This window comes from Saccoglossus kowalevskii, chromosome 4 (assembly GCF_978046115.1).
Source record: "Saccoglossus kowalevskii chromosome 4, keSacKowa6.1, whole genome shotgun sequence".
NCBI lineage: Eukaryota > Metazoa > Hemichordata > Enteropneusta > Harrimaniidae > Saccoglossus > Saccoglossus kowalevskii.
Window position 1 is genome coordinate 19,251,076 of NC_140644.1, and position 25,255 is coordinate 19,276,330.

The window sequence follows — 25,255 nt, forward strand, 5'->3', positions numbered from 1 at the left end:
AGCAAGTCTCAAAAGTATTGGGGCAGTGAATTTACAAACTTGCTAGCGCATTGGCTGTTGAACAACAACTTTAACCACCGTCCCTCAACACCGTTGAGGGACGGTGCTTTAACATATATTATTTTACCTCACAGTGTTGAAAACGGAAAATCCTTATCGTAGTGCGGCGTTGTAAATTTAGTGAGTTTTATCAAGGAACCTTTTTTTTCCTTTACAATAAAAAGCATTTTTTACAGTTTAAAATCGACGTACATTATGGGCATTACTCAGATAATAACGAAAAGAAAAATACAAAACATTACTTCAGAAAAAATAAAAATAAATCTTCTTCCGAAATTCAAGATGAGTTTCTCTCAGTGTTTGTTGTCCATTAGATCATCAACTTCCATAGACAGGTTTGCTTGAGCCCCTTCATATGAACGCGTGCGTCGAACTTGAACATACAACGACTTCTTTGAGTAAGCCATTCACTCCAATCAGGTTTCACAAACTTAGCCATAATATTTGTTTAAAGTCATCAATATTGCATACAAATATGACGTCATGTATGTGTACTATTGTTAGTGTTTACATAGCTACACATATTGGGAAAATTTACCTAGTTGAGTACTAACTGTAGATGTACCAGTCACCATTTCAAACCAGATGGAATAGATGGCTACTCTTATGTAAAAACATTTTAGTTACAAGTATTATAAATGTTACCAATTATGTTTTTATAGTGTTGTCATTTTCAGTCAAAAAATTCTAAAAAACGCTCAGCACCATACAAGCACTGATTTTATTCGAAACTTGGCGCACAGTAAAAAAGCTACCCATGATATCCAGTGTTATAGTAAGAAGTTTATGACAATGTTGTTTGTGTTTAGTCAAAAATTTAATCTAAATTATATTATCGTCAATTGCTAACCATGTATAAATCATGCAGTTTCTACTACGACTTTCCATTATAAGCACTTGTAATATACCCAAACATACTATAAGAAAATCATTGCATGAGTGTTACCCAGACAAAAAAAACACTTTAAATTTATCTGATCTAAGGTTCGCATAACACGACATAGACCCACTTGACATCAGCAAAGCACGTATTACCGATAAAATATAATATAAAATATAAAAATCATTTGTACCTCGCAACAATTTACACGAGCCTCAACATCGATTATACATACTGTAGCATTATTAAAATAACAGAATCACGCAAATAAAAAGTACGCAATCTGTCGCCAACTTTTCAGACAATTCATCACGATTAAGAACATACGCCCTCTGTTTCATAAGTCAAGAAATATTTAAACACAGCGCCACCCTGCGACTACCTGTTGAAATTCACATTTGAACCGGAAGTGAAAACCTGGATACACACCAGCGATTTCAACAGCGTTAGTAGGGCGATAGTTTGTATCGACCAAGTATAGGGGTGTGGTATACTGCAAAGGTGACACCTGTAATAAACTCACAAGACAACAGCTTATCTCTGTCGCATTACGGACTAGCTAACTAGAGACATTACAACGAGGAAAAAACGACCGGAATGGGTAAGTTAACGAATAAATCGCGATTACATTCTTTTTACCTGAAATTGAAAATAGCTCCGAGGTGTTTGAGTTAGATTTCCGTGTGCATTCCCCCAAAAAACACCCGCAGCTGATTTGTATTTACCGTGTTGTTAGAGCCGCATTTGTACTACTAGTATACACTATACGATTGTACTACAATCACCACATGTTGTGGTTAATTTTGGTCATATTGAACGTGTTGTGTTGTTGGAAGGGAGGAGGGGGTACCTTACTCGTACCGGTCTTCCCAGATGATCCGCCCTGTTACCAGCCCTCTCCCATATATCATTCAGAGGATTGGCGACATGGCATAGTGTTGAAAGTCTATATAAATTAGTTAACTCCTATTTTGTAATGTGAAGAATATGTGATACATTTCTTTAAAAAGAATGTATTTACATCAAAAAAGGGGGAACCACCCAATGCTGTTCACAATAGTAACACTTATCGAAGTGTAAATTTGTTTTATGATTGACCTTGATAGTGATTGACCAGCACATTACATGATTTGTCTTGAGGTTCATGGACACGCACTTGTTTAAGCAGTTTAACTCTTATAAATTCCCGTCATAATTACACATTAGTCACCTCTGTTACAACATGAATCATGTCAACATATAGGAAGGACATTCAATGGGATGAGGGAGGGGGATACTGACTGAAATTCTGCCGTTGGGTGTTGGCACTGACGGGGCGAGGCAGTGTAGTAATATGTGCCCAACAATGAGGTGGTTAGTTTATACTGACTATAATTAACTCAATCCAGGAAGCTTTCCTGATCATGCTTAAACACTAGAATTACCCGTAGTTACTTTACAGAGATACACATACACTACTATGTCAAGTTGTTTTAATTGCGTGTACAATAAGACAATGAGTTGTCACTTACACGTTTATTTCACATCAATATAAATTTGTAATTCAGAAGTTACAAGTCCACATTCCAAACCAGGCTGATACTTTGTTCGCATCAAACAAATGTTTCACACATTTGCATGTGATAAATCTTGTATAGTGTCATAAAAACACAAAGGGTCTCACCCAGAAATAATTTTAACTCACTGCTGAAAAACATGTGTAAACAGGGCTAGTTTATCTTACAGTCAAATGGTCGGTCTCAACCTGGGCTCCCTGCAAAACTTAAAGTCGACATAGATTTAAGCTAAGGGTTAAAAAAAAATGCATCCATCAACACTTTGGCGCAAATGTCAGCAACATGAATTGATTGAATACTGGCAAGTCGCAAGAGAAGTACTCTGTTAATATTTTGTAGAAAAAAACAAGATTGTTGATTTCAATTTGGGGAAACAGGTGTGTTTGGACATACTACATGTACAAGTTCAAAACACAATAGGAAGATATATAGACCTGGGTATTTGTATTAAAATCTCATTAAGCCTTCACATTGACAGCACTGAGGCATTGGAAATGCAAAAATTTGATGCCTTTTTTGTAACAAAATTACAATAGCATTTAATGCTGAGTTTAATCCATTGAAAGAAATGTCTACAATGCAGTTTATTAGCACCCAATTTATGACTAGGCTTTATACCTAGAACAACAAATTAAAACATTAGTATACATGTGCATGCATGATTTGGGTGGAAGAAAGGGTCTACTTTTAAAGAGGTTATCATATTTGCTTTATTGGTAATGTATGCGCCAAATAAATTACACAGATGTTTCTATGGTCAAAATAATGTTTCAATGATTCCAGTATACAACCAATATGATTTCTAGTTTATGTATGATTCTATTGAGGATGTACAATGTACTTCAAATAGTTTTAGCAGTAGCCACATTGTTTTTCTTCGCAAAATACCATCCTGCTTAGCCACTATAGACAAACAGGGAGACGAGCATTTTGTAAGATCGTGTTATTGTGTCTAATTCATAAGGGCAACAAATTAAAAATGGTACAATAATACACTAATTTAGTACCCGGTAGATACTGATTTTGTGATGTTTATCTTTCTGACATGTTCACAAATGATGACTATTTGCTCTGACTATTACTATTACTTGTTTTGAAACTACTCTTATGGTGGCAAAATTGATATATATTTTTTGTACTACAGGTATTGTTTGATAATTGAATTTAAATATACTCTGTGATGAAGTAAATAAATTTAACTTCTCATTTGCATGTGTATAATAATTCGATGTCAATATTATCTCCAGTTTTAAACAAATTAACTCATCAATAACATGTAACAACTGCATGGTGTTTATTTCAATTCTACCTTATTTGGACACTGTGTTGACATCTAGCTAGCTACCATGGGTGAGTGTTTCTCCTGATTCAATAAGAAGGCCATATCCACTGGCCAGAATTAATTCACTGACTGATTGATTTAATATTAAACATGTGCTTGTTGGTTGACACTTGGACAGTACATTAAATTGCCATAAGACATTAATAATGCCATTATGATAAGAAGATGGGCACACAAATGACAAAATACACTACATTTATGTCTGAGCACTCATACGTGTAATTTGCACACACACAAAAAGTCTGGAAAAATAACAGTGACATTTAATATCCGGAACTGTCACCTAATACAAATTATTAATTAAAAAAACAACAAATACATACACAAACTCAGTTTAGCATTCAAATCTGAGCAGTAATTTGACACCATCTGAATTCCACAAGGCTACTCCATGTCAGACCGTATTTGATACCTGCTTGGAAAATATGGCAGAGCCAAAACAAATATAGAACAAAAACATGTACTGTTTACCAAGGCCTCTAGGAAAATTGCACTCTGTATATCTACTTTAAACCACTTAAACCACTGGATTTTACAACTTATTTACCTCTTTAGAATATTAATTCCTCGTTATTAATTCCCTGCCTTCAACAAGTTAAGATCTTAAAGTTTCTGAGAAAAAAACACTAAATACCAACCCATATTAAAATTCTGCTGTACTAGTAGTTGTAGTAGTAGGAAGTTTTGGAGTTGAGATGGACGCCTATTTTAAACACCAAATTTTATGAAATTGCCTTAGCATATATGGAAAATACAGAGAATATTTAAGTTGACAAAACTAGTTGTGCAACTTGACAGCGATGGTCCAACTTAGTATTTTGATTTGCCAATAAGTGTTTTATGTTCTCTGCGTGATCTCGCGTAATGTTTGAAAGACATGGTCCAAATGCCTGTTGCAAAAGTAAAAAGATTTGATTTTGAACTTGAATTTCCCCCTTTTTTAATAGTTAATGTCAAAATTCCTATCTTTCAGAGTTGAGAGAGTTGAATATGGCGATACCCATACATCAAAATTGTCGATCATCAAATATGTACCGGTATACCATAGTATATTATTAAGCATTGAATTCCCAAAAAACACTGTTTCGCATATGTAGAGTCCCACATTATGTTTTAATGCTACTATGACACTGTGACCGTTGATTGTCCTTTTTTTACAGTCAAGATCACCAGGAAACAGAAAAACAATACTGTAAAGGGGTTACCCGGTAATTATTCACTAGGTTTTAATTTTGCTTATTTCGCTGACTGGAAAATGCGCTAAATTAAAACCCAGTGTATATGTCAAATTTAGCATAGAACACATTATCTAAATGATAAAACCGTGAATTTAAAACCTACTGAATATGCCTGAAATGGTAAATCAGTGAAATTTAAAGCCAGTGAAAATTAGTCATTTTACAGTATTTGAATGCATGCATGTTCAGTTCATAACCTTTTGAGTACCAAAATCAACTTTTGTCGTCTTTCACAAATTTTAAACTCTCCTAATTTTTTCAAAATTTGGATCAAGACTTGGAAATTTTGTTCATTTTGTCCAAAATTATCGACAACAAAATAATAGAAAAATACATAAAAACAGGCAAAAGTTGCAAATTTTCTCCGTGAAAAAATGATCATGCTCAAAGGAAGATAATAAAATATATTTTCATAACTGAAAAACAAAACTATCTTTTTAATGAAGTAATTAAAGTACTTGACATAACCCGATAGTCGTAACTCAAAGTGCAAATATATTCTTTTCTTTCATTTCCTTATCAATTGAATCCTATTTATGGACAACCAATATGACCATAATGACAAGGAAATGATCATATAATTGACATGCATGTAAAGTAATTTTGCTTGTTTGGTCCAAAATTATGATTAAATTCAGTGAAAATTACATAAAATGTAAACAAGTTTACCCTCAATACAGAAATTCATAAGAAATGATATTAGTATTTGTTAAATTAAAATAGAAATGTTATGAATGTGTTTGTAAGTACATGTATTCAAATCTCGCAGTAGGAATCTAATTTACATATTTATTTAGTATATCAGAGGTGAGCTGCTTGAGTTATAGATATTGTGTTGGGTCATCAAGTTAGTGATACACAGGAAGCTTGAATTTAAAGTGTCAAAAGTCATGATGTAAAACTTCTGCATTTTCACCCTATTTCTAATTGGAAAATAGGGTTGGAAAAGTAGGATTGCCTGTTCTTAATTTGGTCATACAATGCTGTTCTATGATGGATTTGTTATTGTTGATGGGTATTTTTTGTTTGTAAAGTTGGTTTTTAATTAGTTTTCAAAGCTTATTTTGTGATGTTTTCTTTTAATATTTATGCAACTCTAACATTCTCTATTACTGGTCACTTGACCCTTTTCCATAATGCACCCACCTCGACTTTACCCTAACCCTATCCTACCTTCAGTGTTTGTCATACACATCAACAAATTGATGGCCCACAGGATCTCTAAGTTGAAAAATTTGTTGACTCTGCTTGAATAAATAGATTGTACTCAAAATAAAACATTATTTATTATTATACAACCAACGCGCTGATGAAAAGTAGGCCAAGTTGGGCCATTACATTCTGAAACATTTTTGCCCAGGGGTCTGCCTTAGTTTTGAACACCGCCTACCTCGCCCAAGACTGTTCTTTTCCTCACCCTATCTCCACCTAATTTAACCCTTTTTCTGCCCTTTGAAGTCTAACCTCTATAACGTTTAACTGACTGTACCGGTATCCTACTCTTTTGTTCAAAAATTAACCCTTTATTGACGTGTGAACAGAATTTGTCTGCTTCAATTCAACCCAAATTTCCATGATAGCCCAATTATTACCCGGTAGGGCTCATATTAATGGTTTTGAGGAATGTTTGCAATGTGGTTTGGTTTTGTAGAAGATGTTCCAAGAGTTATTGAACCTGAACGTGTACATTGTACAGCCCCCCCAGAGGGGATATTAAATAAAACACCTGTTTACTGCAATGTACATTCCTTAATCCAACAGCATTGTATATATCAATAATAGTGCCAGAGGGCATACTTTGCTACATTGTGACAGTAACACATATATATATAGGTCTCTGATGCGTCAATATTATAGTTGTATATTAAAAAATTATAATATTGATTATGTTTTTAAATTGTCAAGTTATTAACAAAGAACATGCCAAGACCTAATTGGAAAAAAAGTTGTAATCTTTGTCAAACTTTAATTTTAATTGCTGGCATACTGTACATGAATTACTTGAGAACTGTTGATGTAATTGCTGAATTGAGCTCAATTTAAAGTGTATGTTAGGCTTGCCGATGACATTAATTTCAAATATGTTTATATATGTATATGTTATGACATATGATTATGGCAGGTTTCAACTAATATATTGTTCCAATATATACGCTCATTACCTCAACATTGACATTACAGTTTGCTTTTATCATGTGGGGACCATTTGCCTTCCAAACCTTGTTATAGGGTTACCTAAAATGTATAAATATGATTTGTCGCTGATATATTCTTGCATGATAAAAACAAATTATGTGAATGTGTTGTTGTTAACGATATCCTTTTCTGATAAAATAAAAAACTAAACTATTCGTCCTTGTCATTAGGTTGTAAATTTTGCTGGTGTGCGCACCGTACCCTGACTGTCATTGTAAAACATTCCAAATAGGTACAGGTTTGAACAGCCTGAGAATGAGGTCATTCAGGTCATGGTTATTCTTTTATAGGCTTCCAACGATTGCTCTAAAGACCATATTGCAATTCCAAATTTTAGTACATTGTGGGATTTTTCAGGTTTCACAATGATTATGATTGATGAACTTGTATTTGATCATAGTTTGAAATGCCTAAGTATTCAGTTAGTTAGAATATGAGGTTATTACGAGGATTATTTACGTAATAACCTTATTGTTTATACATCTTTCCCTCCCAGGAAAACTTCACAGGAACTTATGGCGTTACGTGTGACATAATAGTAACCATTATTCACCCTTGAGTGCCATTATTGTTCCCGCCAAAAATGTTGGACAACGTATTTCGTCATAATCTTTTGGATCATTCTGGACCAGATGGATATAATTTACTATTTGCTACAGACCTTGATTCAAATTTTGGAAAAAATCTGTTAAAATTTTGTTTTGTACATGGTGATGAAATTGACTTGGCACTCAAAAGATTCAGTAACATTTCTCCCTTTCATTTTGGCCATCCATGGAGGCTTTCAGCAGGTGAATTGCGATAACCAGCTAAACTGAAATGATGAAAAAATACATTGTGTTTTGACTCTTATACAGTTTTCTGTCTTCTGGTTCACTGTCTTGGCTCGCAAGGTTTTTGTGTATATGTGCCCCAACCCTTCATCATCACATACATTTGTACACTGCTACTCAAGAATTTGCAAATTTGCACAGTGACAAATGATTATGTAAATTAGCCATAACCACAAATATTACCAAAGGTGCACACCAAAACCATTATGTTAATTAATGGCATGAGTATATATAAGCAGTGTCCACCATGACACTCCCTGAAGTACATGCATTTATGGATGTAACCTTGCCAACTATTTTATTGTTTGTAAATTGTTACTAGTATGCATACTTGTTGAGGTAGATTAGACCTTGCTATAAATGACATACCAGCATGTTATTTTATGTGTTACAACTATAATTCTATCTTTTGGTTGTTTTAGACCCAAAATGTGGGTAACTGCGTAATATTGAAGTAAGGTATGATAACAGTGAGACATACTGTAGCAAACCTTGCAGGCAGCAAGCTCAAAAAACACAACTTTCTAGTGTACTAAACATTGCTGCGTTTTATATACCATAGTAGGCTTGGTTTCACATTGGCACCTTTCTCTATGGCAACATGACATGTCATTTTGTAAATTCTTGAAACTTTTTTAAAAACTTATTTGTAATGTTACCATTTATTTATTTTAAGAGTGATACATATTTAAATCAAAAGAATCAAATTATTTGCCATTTTTGCTTTTCTTATTCTGAATTACCAGTTATAACAAAGAAACAAGTGTTTTATGGTAATGAATGTTGTTTATGCATTATCTCACAGAAATAAATTGAAAATCATTCATGTTTTTCCAAGAATTTTTACTTGTAATTAGATAGAATCACATTTTTATAACGGGAAAAAAAGTTTCACTTTGGTGATTATTTCAAATTTGGGACAGTTAAAGTTGTTATTATATTCATGATTGTATACACTAATAAATATAAGTGAAGCAAGGAAAACACATTAATTTTAATTTTGTAATTTTTGGTAATTAATTAAAATTCTCTAAATTAAAACTCACATAAACATACAATTGAACTTATTTTTTCCCTGTCGAGTTCATGAACTTTAACCCAGCGAAATTGCTCAAAACATCAAAATAGCGAAATTTAATGCCAGTGAAAATTAATGGTTTTACATTAGTTTTAATAGCTATACGGTAACATAATGGCGATTGTACATCTTATGTTATTTTTTTTCCACAGTGTTTTCACGCTTTCATGGCTTCACAATTTCATGGTTCAATCAAGAAATCTAATTACTCTACCGGTAACACACATCATATAGAAAAATTAAGTACAATCGTATACGTTCATTAAATAAAATGCATTATTCTACGTCATCTGGCAGCAAAAACCTGGTGCGAACATGTTCAAAAGTGTTATGCATGCTTTCAAGTGTGTTTTATGGTCATTATTCTATTTTGGAGTGTGTTGTGTTACCGGTATGTGGCATATCAAACTGCTTCAGAAATTGTTTACATCAGATGTGGTCCTTATAGCATGTGATGTCACATAGACATACATGTATACATCATAAAAAGATTTTTATTGGCATTTTTTGCTGTTTTATCTCACTAAATTATGTCTACGAGCAGGAAAATATGCAATAACAAAGTTATGACACAAATACAGTACAAGATAGCATCGATCTCAGTTATGTATTGATTGGCCAATACAATCGTTTAGCTATAACCTTGTGATATCTGTTATATGAATCATTTGCCTGTTATTATACACAGACTTCAAGATTTAATGAGTAACCGGTTACACGTGCTAGTCAATATTTCTCAGACACATTGGAGCAATTACTTGTACCGGTAATAAATAAGTAATACTGAAATACTACTAAGTATTTCAATACTAAGTATTTCAGTGAACAGAATGGTGCCTCCATATTCACTTGTATTTGTATTAGGCAAGATTTTCTGTTCGGATACATGTAGGTTCTAGGCTTCATCTGTCAGTGTCTATGACCACATTGATGTACCTGCATGCCTGACCCTAACCGACGTTGTCATGTATGAAGCCTAGAACCCAAAACCTTGCGAAACCACAGCTATACTTGTATTTGTGTCTACAGCATGGTAGCTTTGATAAACACTGTACAGTCTGGGTTTTCATTCAGGAAAGATCAGCTGACTCTTTGTCACTCATTGAAATGCAATTGTCCAAATCTTGACTAGTCACACTATATATCTACCCCAAGGCAATCAGCCTAGATTTTCATTAGGAGATCTTATAGAAAGCTTAGTTTAATGTTTGGTCCAAGTCCTGGATCATTCTATATCTATGTGTGACTTTGTTTGTTGACTTACGTTTGAGAGTAACGTATGAGCTGGGTTCAAATTCCTGTTTATATGGTATTGACTAAATGGGTGTGTCAATCTTTAGTGCAAAGTAAATACAGATATGAAACTTTTAATAATTAGTTATTTATAACTAAGTTATTTATGTGTTGTTTTCATATTTCAGCAATACCTTGTATTAATATTTCCATACTTTGAAGTATGATTTTTTTTTCTCTTGTTGAAATAAATTTGACAAGTCTCACTTTTGTTCTCAAATTAGTAGTTTCCTGAGTTTGAAAATGTTAATATATTAATGTTATAAATAAGGCATTTTAAAAAAAGTGACAAAATGAAAAAAATTAGTTCATTTTTTTGAGTGAATAAAATTTATAAATACTCAGGAAGCTTGTATCGATGGTAAAGTCCAGCATTAATAATTTATAAACAAAAACTTAAACAATGGTTTATAATTATATTGTTCATTCACAGCTATATACTATTGGATGTTGTATACAAACTGTAGTTTCTTTTTAGCTCCGCTGTCGACGAAGTCGAGCGAAGCTTATAGTATTACTGATTGTCTGTCGTCGTCACCGTCGCCGACTTTACATTTTCGACTTCTTCTTAAAAACCACAAACTGTATAGCTGTGAACCTTTCTAGGAAGGTACCTTGGGTGGTTCTCTATCAGATTTGTTCATTTCGTGTGGATATGTTCAATTATCTCATTTATAGCCAATATTTTTGTCATTTTTGGTCAAAAATCCTATTTTTGACTTCTTCTGTAAAACTGCTAACCCAAATGCTTTGATACTTGGTATGTAGGTACCTTGGGTGGACCTCTCTCAGATTTTTTTATTTTGTGATGATATCTTTAATTCTCTAATTTTGATGAATATTTTTGTAATTTTTGGTAAAAAGCGATATTTTTGACTTCTTGTTAAAAACTGCAAGTCCGATTACTTTGATATTACATATTTAGGTACTACATGTGGACCTCTCTCAGATTTTTTTATTTTGTGATGATATCTTTAATTCTCTAATTTTGGTGAATATTTTTGTCATTTTTGGTAAAAAGTGATAATTTCGACTTCTTGTTAAAAACCACAAGTCAGATTACTTTGATATTACATATACAGTTACAACATGTGGACCTCTCTCAGATTTGTACATTTTGTGATGATATTTTTAATTATCTTATTTTGATGAATATTTTTGTAATTTTCGGTGAAAATTGAAATTTTTGAATTCTTGTTGAAAACAACAAGTCTGATTGCTTTGATACTATACTATACATATCGTTCATTTTGCTAACAGCGGAGCTATCTCAGCCGACAGGTTGCTTGTCTGATATACTGCTGAAAAAGAGCCATTGCTCAAAATGTCTAGCTGGTTTGAATAGTTACTTTGACAATGATTATTTAATATTGTCTACCATATATATGTGTTTTAACCACTTTTTGAAGAAAAAAAAGGAAGAAAGATTCAAATAATTTTCATATGATTTTCAAATTTATAGCAATTTTCCTTGTATGAATTATCTGCATTAAAGTTATGGATAGAAAGTGACTCATGCTGTTGTTGATTGTGCAGTCAGTCACCTTTCAGAAAATTTGTAGACAGCGCCACCTAGAAGTTTGTGCATGCCCCTTGTGTTGAAAAAGAGAAATGTTCTTGCTTGAAATTGTGGAAGCTTATTACTGGGAGGTGGTGTGCATATCACATGACAGATCACGCGTTTCTAACCAAGAAATGTTTTTCTTTTCACCAGCAGGGTGTTTTGATTGTCTGGCGTTAACGCCGTTTTCATCTTTAATTGCTACAATAGTTTTGGCAGTGGGACTGGGTTTGTATTGCGGATGTGGATTGGTGGCATTGGATAAGACATGTGACATGTTCACCGACACATTCGTATGTTGTGGAGAAGCTGAGGATACATATGAATCTGAATTTGAACAGTTGTAAGTAAACTTCTGTACTGTGAAATACTTTCACTTTATCTGTAATTTATTTTTGCTCCAAAGGCTTTTTGGGTGTTTTGTATAGAGTTTGTTTTCACTGATTTTTAATGAATGTAAAATATGAGAAAAAAGGTATTTTATTTTCGCTGAATCATTTCTTCAGTGAAAATAAATTCCAAGTTCAAATTAAGTATTAGTTTTCTCTACCAGAGATCAAATACCAGGATGTATTATAGTGTATTGTTTATATTTCTTACATGTAGAAAAGCACTTTTCCTCAAAATGGAGATTATTATCTATTACAGTGATTTAGTTTTGACAAATGTCCTTAAAAAAAATTCTAAGTATGAACAAATTAGGTGAAATATCTCAGGAGGATATCTTCCAATCAGGAGACCAAGTTTTCCCCTGTATGGAAAAAATAAAGATACATTTATTTTTAGCTCCGCTGTCGACTTTGTCGAGCGGAGCTTATCATATGAGTGATTGTTCGTCGTCCGTCGTCGTCGTCCGTGTCAATGTTTTACTTTTTCGACTTCTTCTTGAAAACTACAAGCCTGAATGCTTTGATACTTGGTGTATATGTACCTTGGGTAGACCTCTTTCAGATTTGTTCATTTCATGATGATATCTTCAATTCTCTAATTTTGGTGAACATTTTTGTCATTTTTAGTAAAAAGTGATATTTTCGACTTCTTGTTGAAAACCGCAAGTGCAATTGCTTTGATATTACATATATAGGTACTACATGTGTACCTCTCTCAGATTTGTTCATTTTGTAATGATATCTTTAATTCTCTAATTTTGGTGAATATTTTTGTCATTTTTGGTAAAAAGTGATATTTTCGACTTCTTGTTGAAAACCACAAGTCCAATTGCTTTGATATTACATATATAGGTACTACATGTGGACCTCTCTCAGATTTGTTCATTTTGTAATGATATCTTCAATTCTCTAATTTTGGTGAATATTTTTGTAATTTTTGGTAAAAAGTGATATTTTCGACTTCTTGTTGAAAACCGCAAGTGCAATTGCTTTGATATTACATATATAGGTACTACATGTGGACCTCTCTCAGATTTGTTCATTTTGTAATGATATCTTTAATTCTCTAATTTTGGTGAATATTTTTGTCATTTTTGGTAAAAAGTGATATTTTCGACTTCTTGTTGAAAACCGCAAGTCCAATTGCTTTGATATTACATATATAGGTACTACATGTCGACCTCTCTCAGATTTGTTCATTTTGTAATGATATCTTCAATTCTCTAATTTTGGTGAATATTTTTGTAATTTTTGGTAAAAAGTGATATTTTCGACTTCTTGTTGAAAACCGCAAGTGCAATTGCTTTGATATTACATATATAGGTACTACATGTGGACCTCTCTCAGATTTGTTCATTTTGTAATGATATCTTTAATTCTCTAATTTTGGTGAATATTTTTGTCATTTTTGGTAAAAAGTGATATTTTCGACTTCTTGTTGAAAACCGCAAGTCCAATTGCTTTGATATTACATATATAGGTACTACATGTCGACCTCTCTCAGATTTGTTCATTTTGTAATGATATCTTCAATTCTCTAATTTTGGTGAATATTTTTGTAATTTTTGGTAAAAAGTGATATTTTCGACTTCTTGTTGAAAACCGCAAGTCCAATTGCTTTGATATTACATATATAGGTACTACATGTGGACCTCTCTCAGATTTGTTCATTTTGTAATGATATCTTTAATTCTCTAATTTTGGTGAATATTTTTGTAATTTTTCGTAAAAAGTGATATTTTCGACTTCTTGTTGAAAACCGCAAGTGCAATTGCTTTGATATTACATATATAGGTACTACATGTGGACCTCTCTCAGATTTGTTCATTTTGTAATGATATCTTTAATTCTCTAATTTTGGTGAATATTTTTGTCATTTTTGGTAAAAAGTGATATTTTCGACTTCTTGTTGAAAACCGCAAGTCCAATTGCTTTGATATTACATATATAGGTACTACATGTGGACCTCTCTCAGATTTGTTCATTTTGTAATGATATCTTCAATTCTCTAATTTTGGTGAATATTTTTGTAATTTTTGGTAAAAAGTGATATTTTCGACTTCTTGTTGAAAACCGCAAGTCCAATTGCTTTGATATTACATATATAGGTACTACATGTGGACCTCTCTCAGATTTATTCATTTTGTAATGATATCTTTAATTCTCTAATTTCGGTGAATATTTTTGTAATTTTTGGTAAAAAGTGATATTTTCGACTTCTTGTTGAAAACCGCAAGTGCAATTGCTTTGATATTACATATATAGGTACTACATGTGGACCTCTCTCAGATTTGTTCATTTTGTAATGATATCTTTAATTCTCTAATTTTGGTGAATATTTTTGTCATTTTTGGTAAAAAGTGATATTTTCGACTTCTTGTTGAAAACCGCAAGTCCAATTGCTTTGATATTACATATATAGGTACTACATGTGGACCTCTCTCAGATTTATTCATTTTGTAATGATATCTTCAATTCTCTAATTTTGGTGAATATTTTTGTAATTTTTGGTAAAAAGTGATATTTTCGACTTCTTGTTGAAAACCGCAAGTCCAATTGCTTTGATATTACATATATAGGTACTACATGTGGACCTCTCTCAGATTTGTTCATTTTGTAATGATATCTTTAATTCTCTAATTTTGGTGAATATTTTTGTCATTTTTGGTAAAAAGTGATATTTTCGACTTCTTGTTGAAAACCGCAAGTCCAATTGCTTTGATATTACATATATAGGTACTACATGTCGACCTCTCTCAGATTTGTTCATTTTGTAATGATATCTTTTATTCTCTAATTTTGATGAATATTTTTGTAATTTTTGGTAAAAAGTGATACTTTCGACTTCTTGTTGAAAACCGCAAGTCCAATTGCTTTGATATATTATACATATAGGTACTACATGTGGACCTCTCTCAGATTTGTTCATTTTCTAATGATATCTTCTGTTCTTTAATTGCCATGTGCATTGCTAACAGCGGAGCTATCTCAGCCGACAGGCTGCTTGTTTAACTTTGGGAAAATGAACATATAGTTTGCTGTTTGGCTTTTCTAAGTAACTATTCAAACCAGCTAGACGTTTTGAGCAATGGCACTTTTTCTGTAGTATATAAGAAAATGTTTAAACATATAGGCAGAACATAATAATGTAAATCAAGTAATTGTCTCCTGATACTAATTGTTTCCTGATCTGATGAATTCTCCCAACTTTGGAGAAAATTTTCATTTTGGGGGAGAGGAATCTTCCTGATAGTTCTCAGACTGATGAATGAATATTTTGTAAACCTCCAAAACAACATACATGTAGGTATGCTTAAAATATTGTATCAACTTCTTTTGATACAATATGTGAACAAATTATCATAATAGTTATTATGCAAATTCACCAAATTAATATGTAGAAAATATGTAATTTTACAGTATTTTTTTCCCCCTTCTCCCACAGTAAATCTGCGTTAGAGCTCTCCATTTATATAGTAACACCTGTTATGGCTGTCTGGGCAATTGCACTGCTTGTTTTAAGTTTTCTGTCAACACACAAAGCTAAAGTTCAAGTTTATGGTGGAGAAAAGACATCATGCGGTGGTTACATCTGTAATTCTATTGTGAGTATTGTATTGTCTGATCTAATATAATTGGTGAATTGTGATCATGTGATCATCATGTGGTGCATTGTGGGATAATTATGCAAATGAGCTCCATATATCAGTGTTCACAAGATATTTTGTCCTGTGTATAATTAGACATAGAATCATCAAATGCACAATTTCATGAGTTATCTTTTGTGAAATGAAATCAATATTAATAAATATTTAATTTAAATGAAAGTGTTGACACTTCCTGTAGCAAGTTTCTTCTCCCTGGTGTTGTTCAGCTCACACTGTATTTCAATGGTTGATTTTCGGTAGAGTCAAGGCTTGCAACCCTGAACAGTAATACTCTATCTCACATAAACTTGTATATCGGCACTTCATCCTCACACCTTAGTAAAATCTATCTACAGGGAAGCATAGGCCTTATTAAATAAAAAAATTCATTCCATTCGCTATTTTGCTCTTGATCTCAGTACCGTCTCCTTGGCAACAACTTTTGTGACTATCAGTTTTAGATATTGACACATGTACACTGGAAATACACCTACTGTTAGTCATGCACACAACTGAACCCCAACCTATATAAATTTAGTTGGTAAGGTCAGACTTTTTTTATTCCTTGTTTCTCAGGTTTTTATAGGGCAATTTTTTTGAGGAGAGCGGGAAAATAAAATAAAATTAATTCTTTTTTTCCCATTAGATTTGTGTGATTCTCAAAGAATTATGAGTGAGATCATTAATTGGAGAGAAGAAATGAAATACAATTTTATTCCATGTATAACCTTGTTTCTCAGCTGCGCAAGAGTTCGGTACTTTGATCATGATACTCCCGGGAAAATGAAACTTGGATTTGTTATGCGGCGGTCGGTAAATAATGAAGATAAAAATAATATTTTTTTAGCAATTTTTTTGCGCTTACAAGTCGGTGGGCACGAGAAATTACGCTGAAAAAATGTTTTATTTTTATTTCATTTTCGGCTCCTGTTCATTCGGCGGGTTTGCAAAACAAGGCCTAATATCACACTGTATGGTTAAAGTAGCGGTCTCGACTACATTACAAAAAACCTACAGGAATCTAAGCCCATAACTTAAATCATGCAGGATACTGACAATACCACTAACCATAATTCACGAATCTCTTTGTAACAAATGATACACATTCAGTATCTCTAATAACCATAATGCCAAACCATCAACATGTCTTTCTTGTTTGTACTCTTTCAGTTTATTGGTTTCACGTATGTACTATTTCTCGGGTGGTTGTTGTTTGCTGCATTAACGCTTATTCCACTTATGGAGCTGCTGTCAGTACTCAACAGCATTTATTGCTTTGATGAAAGTTACAAAGTTGACTTAAATCTTACTCTATATGGTAAATCTTCTTAATTATTACTTTATTTAAAGTGCATTGCTATAGGCAAACCCAAACAATCATCAAAAGTTGGCATAATGTGATTTTATTTGTATCCCTGCTGCTATCACCGATGTTGAATTCTGCATCTCTCTGATGCTTACCATTAAAGCGCTGTGGTTGTCGCGCAGCGCGTGTTCGAATTCATGTAAATAAATGTATTTTACACGCGTTGTATACGTCGCTATGAGTTCCATATCGAACAGGACGCGGTGTGATGACTGCCGCCCTTTAAGGCACAGATAAAATTAAAATTATGATTGTCACAACAGGGAGAATGTTACACAAAATAAAACTTGGGTATTACTTTAAACGATTTTAATCTCAGGTATACCAATGGTTTGTGGAAGTCGTAATATTCTGTAGCAGCAAAATTCTCACCAGGGAAAATTCATGTAACTTTCATGTCATTTTTATCCAAATCACAAACATTCCTCACACTGAAAATTTGTTTCTTCATTCATGGTTATAACGTACATGTAATTATGTTGTTTTCTAGGATATCCTGTTGAAAATTTTACAGATTCTTTGTGTGATGATGTGATTACTGCTGCTGATGATCAGATGAAAAATTTCTGTGTAGCAGTAAGTCTTTTTTTTTTTTAGTTGTTATTTTCTAATCATCACCCACCATGTAACCTGGGTAGACCTCGATCAGGTTTATTAATTTAATGATGTTAAGTTCATATCTCTAATTTTGGGCAATGTTTCTTCCCTTGTGACTTATATTGATGTATCGCCCTCAGTCTTGATAGTGCAGGCAATATTTCTATTTTTGTATATATGATATACCGGGGTATTGCCCTTAGTGTTGATAGTGCAGGCAATATTTCTCTTTTTGTAAATATGATATACCGGGGTATTGCCCTTAGTGTTGATAGTGCAGGCAATATTTCTCTTTTTGTAAATATGATATACCGGGGTATTGCCCTTAGTGTTGATAGTGCAGGCAATATTTCTCTTTTTGTAAATATGATATACCGGGGTATTGCCCTTAGTGTTGATAGTGCACGCAATATTTCTTTCTTTGTGACACTAAATCTGTCAAATATGATATATAGTGCATCTATTGCAACAGTGCCTTCAGTGTTGATGTATTTCGCAATGTTTAAGTTTTAATGAAATTAAAATAATCGAGAGTATTCAAAGTAATCTTATGGCATGCAGTAATTAGTGAAAGGGCTCAAGATTTATCAACCATGTTCTCAGTGTTATCAGAAGTATACTAGCTTTGATGGGTTGTAGTTATTGCAATGTGGGTCCCATACTATGCATAGCTACATACCCACATTCATTTTTTATCCATACAAAATGTGTATGTGGCCATGACAGTCGAGCATGTCGAAAATGTTTAAATAACACAGAACTATAAATGTTTTTTCATTTCTAGGCAGATGAAAATGTGCTGTGGTGGAGTATACTGTTTGGTGGCTGCTGTCTTGTAGTTATTGGGCTGGTGAGTAGTTAGACTTGTTATCTGTATCGTAATATGCTGCATGGTGTCAAGTCACTGGAATCTTGACTCATTCGTAATGACTTCAAGTCTCTGCAATTACATGGTGCAATTATAATTTTGTAAACCAAGGCTTATACATTCGCTTAACTTTTTGCATCTATTCATGTGCTGCAGCTCTTCTCTTCGCTTACACAGCCATATACTATTGAATGTCACACATGTCCATGTAGATTTGATCGGCAAACATTTATTTTGTAAACACTATTGTTCCATTTATTATAAGACCAAGCCTTTATATAATGGCAACTCAAAGGACTTTATTAAAATGGTCTTTATAGGCAAGTGGTCGTAATATGAAGATTGGATTATTTTTATGGATACATTTACTTATACATTTGACATATTTGTTCAGAAAATAATGAGATGGTAATATTGCAACAAAACACATTTACTTAATGTGATCAAAATAAAACATGTTTAAATTGAATAAATTAAAAAATTCTTTTTAAAACAGAATGTTAATTATGCCAAACCTGCAAAGGTGGTCACATAAGTCAGGCAGTCGTTATATACAGGTTGCTATTATGTTATGCCTTGGGACTTCCTGGAAGTGGTCATTATAGACAGGTGTTCTCTATATAGAGGTTTAACTTGTAATATGCATACATGTATTACATAACACAAGATTTTAAATACATGTACCAGTATACCAAGGCCCTCAAATAGAAAATTTTCAATGATTGAACATAAAACAAAACAGCTGTTGATTTATCTTTGTGTCTGAAACTGCAAATGCAAAAAAAGTTACCGGTAATACTCTCTGACACTGTTTGAATGTTCCTCTGTCCTGTAGGTACACTTTCTTATGAGTATGACTGCTAATTATGCGTACGTGAAAGCTGGACTCAAGAAGAGCGACTATGAAGACAGGAAGTACATGGAGGAACAAGAATTAAACGACATCGCTAACTACAGATCTAATGAGAGAATAGTGTCAGCGTATCCCCCCTACTGAGATATGGATTATTCCTGGCGACCAGACGACTATTTCTGAATGCCCGATCTGAATTATGGTAAATCTCACATGATGTATTGCTGATTGTCTGCACTTGTCAGGGGGATTAATAACATCTATTTTTTTAGTTTATGCCAGAGTTGTAGCTTTCAAATAATGTTAAATATTGATGGATATGGCTATTTTGTCATTTAGAATAACTTAGCAAAATTTCAAGAAAGTGTGCTAGCCACATCTATCCTTGTACTCTAAAACCAGGTCACTGCTTGCTGACCCAGGTCACTGCTTGCTGACCCAGGTCACTGCTTGCTGCCATATCGCATTTGAATGTACTGTTTGAAGTGTACAATTTTGATAAAAGCTGAACAATGTGCATATACAGTCATGGTGAGTAATTGAAACAAAATTCTATTTTTAATAACAAAAGTAATTGTTACAGCAAATTGTGTGAGATTATGCTTTTGTGGAGTGTTATTAATGATTAACCACAACTAATCAAATATCAGCTTAAAATTATACAGCTGATCATTATCATATCAATGTGTTCAGCATTTTTCATTTAATCCCCTTTGATCGCCTGTCAAATTTTGTCATGTTTTTCTAAGTGATTCCTCATAACCTTTTTCTATAAAAAATTAACATATTGACAAAGATAATTGGAAATTATTGAAAATTTGAAGGAGTTTTAGGGGATAAAACATCTAACTTATAAAATGTGTTGTTTTCACTGAGCTTATGAAAATTGGGAAAGAAATCAACAATAAGAATGTTGAACGTTGTACGTTAATATATATAATAATAAAAAAATATTAAAAACTGTTAAAGTAGTTACAGCGGGAGTGTCGCCACCTACACATGCGTCAGGTGGCCATAGCGTGTCATTGTTTACAAACAAGCGTCTACCCATGAGCCTTTGCATTTTTAGCGTGTGTTGACTCAAATCCCACATGTGCGCAGGTGACAACCCTCCCGCTTTAATAATTAAGTTTTCCAAGCAATACACAGATTACAACATTATATATTAAAGTTTCTAATCCTATTTCCATGGAGATCAAGATTATGTTAATTTCAACCATATTGTGCCTCATATCTTGGTGTGAACAAAATTCAGTATTGTAAAACTGCTTCAACTTTTTCACCACCAGACTTTCTCTGCGAAATTTTTCTGCACTTTTTTCCTATATTCTTAAGTATTTCTAGACATGAAAGCGAATTTTGGAGCCAACAGACAAAATTTGAGTCAATTTTAATTTTTTTTCTTTAAATTGGCTATTTTGTTCCAATCTTTTGAAGGAAAGTGCAGACTATAAACAGGACTATTTTGTGAATTTGTGACGAAAAGAGGGAACTGGTGGTGGAAAGGCAAATTTTCCATACCGATAATTTTGGAAGTCAGTAAAAATTTAGTTAGCAGTGACAATTTCTCTGCGGCACCAGACTCACAAAGACTTTCACGCAACTCGTCCTCACCAATGCCAATAAATTGACAAATTACAGAAATTCTTAGCAGTGGAAATTAAACTGTTTACAGTAATTCAGATTTGGAAATCAGCAATAATTAATAAAATGTTGCTATTACAGCGTATTATAAAATAGGTCAAGTAGAGAGAGGTATCATAAATTAGGTCAATCATAAATTTTCCAGGTCAAATACATGTATTTATATATTTATTATTGTGTTGTCCTTCCTGGGTAAAATAGTTAGATTATAATTAGGAAAATGACCAACCAACCATGCATGTATTATATGTATAAATATACAGTTTATGCGCTTTTAACATTCCGAATGCCATTATGCCAAGGCAACAGGAAATTTATTCGTTTTGTCTAAATTTAACAAAGAAAAAAAATGGCATAATGTTCCACCAACATTTTTGTGAGAAAAATTTCTACTGTTTGTTTAAAAATTAAAACTCTGTATTATCTCTTTGCTGCCTGTCCACTGCTGAAATATATGCATTACATTTCGTATTTGCTCTGAAAAGCTAACCAGATTTATTATTACCCATATGCTATGCTGTAAGTCTCTAGTCGTCAGGAATATACCTTATATACCGGTATTGCCATATAGCCTTATCTAAATTTCAGTCTACCTCATTGTCGTGTGGTATTGCATAATTGAGCAAATTATAATTGCATCTTCGCATCTTAGTTTTTATTGATATTTCTGTTAATATTAGAAAGAAAATGGTTCATAGTTCGTTTTCATCATCATTGTTTTCTTCGTCCACGAACACACTATATTTTCTGTAATGTGATATATGTTAGGTACATTGTACATCAAAAGTGATACTGTAAAAATACTATTCTATTTTCGCTGAACGATGATTCATTGAAAAAAAAATTCTGCGAATACACTTTTTTCTTATTTCTTACGTTCAACTCATCATAATCAGGGAAAATAACTCCATACAAAACACTGAGGAAGTCTTTTCAACGAAAATAGAAAAATAAAGTATTTTGCAGTATATTGATATTAAGAGTGAAGTTTAAAGCGCGGTAATCATCGCGCATTTGTGTTGATAAACATTAATTTTCCCACAATCCAATGCGTTCTTCAAATGGAAATCACAAGTATGAGGTTTGACTTTGGCGTGACTTGCACTGATTACCGACGGTGCCTCCTTCGATACCTTCCAATCATATGAAAATTGCCTAATTAAAGCTTAGAAACGTCTCAGTTTGTACTCGTTGATCTGCGATTACCGCGCTTTAATCTGCTTTGGCAGTTGATGACCTCCCTCCGCTATACAATCTCCTTTGGCCTCAAATTCCTGACTTCAGCAGAAATTTTAAACCATTTGAACATGCTACATCTTCGTTTAGAGATGAAAAGATTTCTCAAAACAATCTACTTATTAAAAATTTAATTTTTAGTAATAGTGGTCAAAGGAAAAAGAGCGAAGATAGCCTAGAATCAGTACAGCATTTCCCTCAGGGTATTTATGCAAAATACTTGTTGTTCATTGGTCAATATAAATGCTGCATGCTGGGGGAATTAACTATTTTGAAGCACTGATCTCTTGTGTTTACTCTGGTGACATTTTCATGCAACCAATCAAATATCTGGTCAATAGCAGATCTCAATGGGATATTACTAGCAGTGTAGCTAGGTATTAATGGAGTGGTGTATCACGAGTAGAACATCAATTGTATTCTAGTTTAGTGTGAAGTGGAATTAAACCAAGTTAGTTTTTTTTACAAAATGAATATAGAGGTTGGGGAGGGGTCTGTTATAAATCATAGATTCTGTGTATAAATGGTGTCAATTCAAAAACTGCCTCAAAATATCAATACGCATTTGTCTTAAGTTAATTATTTAATCATAATTTGGATTTCACTTTTGTAATGTGTAATTATTTCATTGTGAATTTTTTAGCGTATTAATACATCACCTGCTGACACCCCTTTTTTCCATTTATTTTGGTATGTCCGTGGAAGCTTTAGCAGGTGATGGGTTAATTGGTGTTGAATAAGCATTGTCTTGTCAAATTATTTTCATTGATGTACCAGATATTCAAGTTTTTATGTTACCAGTTCCAGAATGTGTGTGTGTGAATAATCTATATAACTTTTTATAACAATATTACAATATTAAATTATTTTAAAAAAAAATCTAAAAATCAAGACTATTGGATAAGATGTCTGAATTATTGGACACTTTTCTGTGAGTAGCGCCCTCTAGTGCCAAAGTACATTTGTGGTTTAAAATAACCTTAACCTAGATGATGAATGAATGAATGCAACAACTGTTTTTGGTTGTGTAGTTCATCATTGTTTTAAGAATGTAGCAAATCTTTCACAAAGATAATTTAGAAAAGTAATTAAGTGCTGTCATTGCAGTTGTGTTGCCCGGTTAAGTCCAGTCGTAATTAACCAGGTACTTTCTGGAAGTGCATGGGGAGGGTGTGTATTAAGTGTAACAGCATGTTCTCAGTTATGGTTATTTTTTCCTATTTCTCAGACCATCAGGTACTACGGGAAGGGTGATGGTAGAAAAAAAAGGAAATTTATTTTCTTAACTCAGTTTGGAACTAGATTTTTTTCATGACTGTGCTTCTGTTGCCTTCCCAAGAGTTTCTGATGGTCAATCACTAACCATAGATTTGTATTTTCAGCAGATTTTTGATAGTAAGGCAGTTCCTTTTAAATGTATCAACATTATCTACAACTTGTACCTATTAAATCGTCAAAGACGTTGCACTACGCATATTTTTGCATTAAAAATGTCTTGTACACAGGCTGTGTTCATTGGAGTATGGAACCAATACAGAACACAATGATGACTGTGATGTTTTGACCTCCTTGAATATTTTATGAAAAACAGTAGAATTTACAATACAAATTTAATTTAGTTAAAATCATCAGACATCATGCTTATATTATGTTTACCACATGTACATTTGACAGTTTGATTATTTGCTACTGAATTGTTAACTCCTTTATTTATCCAAATATGGTCAAATCTATCCAAATATGGTCTTGTATATATCACTTGTCTTCTCTTGAATGTTTCTGTATATATTTGAAATATCATTAACAGAATAATTATGTTTTTCTAATTTAAATGTGTGATGAGTGTTTTTAAAATTTAATTGAATATAAGAGAAATTTGAGATTATGTATCATTTTAAGTTTTATTCCACAAAATTGACTGATTTGAAATTGTATGGAATTGTGAAATCCTGAACAGCGCTATATTGGATGAGGAGAGTGCTCTATGATAAGATAATGTATGATGCGAAGACCTTCTCTGCATCCAATATGATGCTGTGAAGATTCATTATTGTTATAAATTACCACCATTAGAATTAAACAAATTTTGGTAAATTTGGTGTTTTTGTTGAAAAGTATTTCCTCACAAATAGAGGTTTACTGTGTAGATAATGTAGAGCGATGATGTCATCAAAAACTCTAATTTTGATAGTGGTGATTTACAATACAGACCAAATTTTCTGAGTCATGGAAATTTCTGATTTCTCCATGGCCATTTTTCCGTAGTTTCAACACTATCCTCAATAATTTATTTTCATATTATTACATTTCATCTTTGCAATAATCATGAAATGAATGTCAGCAAATAATTATTATATATATTTTTTTTAAAAAGTAGCGATGATATACCGGTACATTGCGATTAACAAGACTAATATAAATATACATTTTCAGTATTACATGATAAACATAATTTTATTTTGTATTTTTACTTTTTTCCCTGTGAGTGAGTTTGTAATTAAATTTGTGGTTGTCGCACATTTGTAAAAAATAATATTAAAAATAAAACCATGATTTTGTACCTTAACTTGTATTATTTTGTATTTGATTATAAACATACATGGGACGACACCAATAAT

The 25,255-nt window shown here is 32.7% G+C and overlaps 1 protein-coding gene across 1 annotated transcript; it reads left to right on the forward strand.

The window, feature by feature from the left end:
• Nucleotides 1-1,345: 1,345 nt before the first annotated feature.
• LOC102804410 (proteolipid protein DM beta-like) lies at nt 1,346-25,203 on the forward strand. The gene is made up of 7 exons (XM_085497912.1): nt 1,346-1,541; nt 12,191-12,380; nt 15,872-16,031; nt 17,244-17,391; nt 17,930-18,015; nt 18,821-18,886; nt 19,740-25,203. Exons 1-7 carry the CDS (start codon nt 1,538-1,540, stop codon nt 19,899-19,901), a joined length of 816 nt encoding a protein of 271 aa, XP_085354038.1. The 5' UTR covers nt 1,346-1,537; the 3' UTR covers nt 19,902-25,203.
• The last annotated feature ends 52 nt before the right edge of the window (nt 25,204-25,255 follow it).

What these genes read in the sequence shown, in the direction of transcription:
- LOC102804410 (XM_085497912.1), top strand. An exon ending in GTTACATCTGTAATTCTATT is followed by an intron (nt 16,032 to 17,243) that starts GTGAGTATTGTA and finishes GTACTCTTTCAG; the next exon opens with TTTATTGGTTTCACGTATGT. An exon ending in TGAAAAATTTCTGTGTAGCA is followed by an intron (nt 18,016 to 18,820) that starts GTAAGTCTTTTT and finishes TTTCATTTCTAG; the next exon opens with GCAGATGAAAATGTGCTGTG.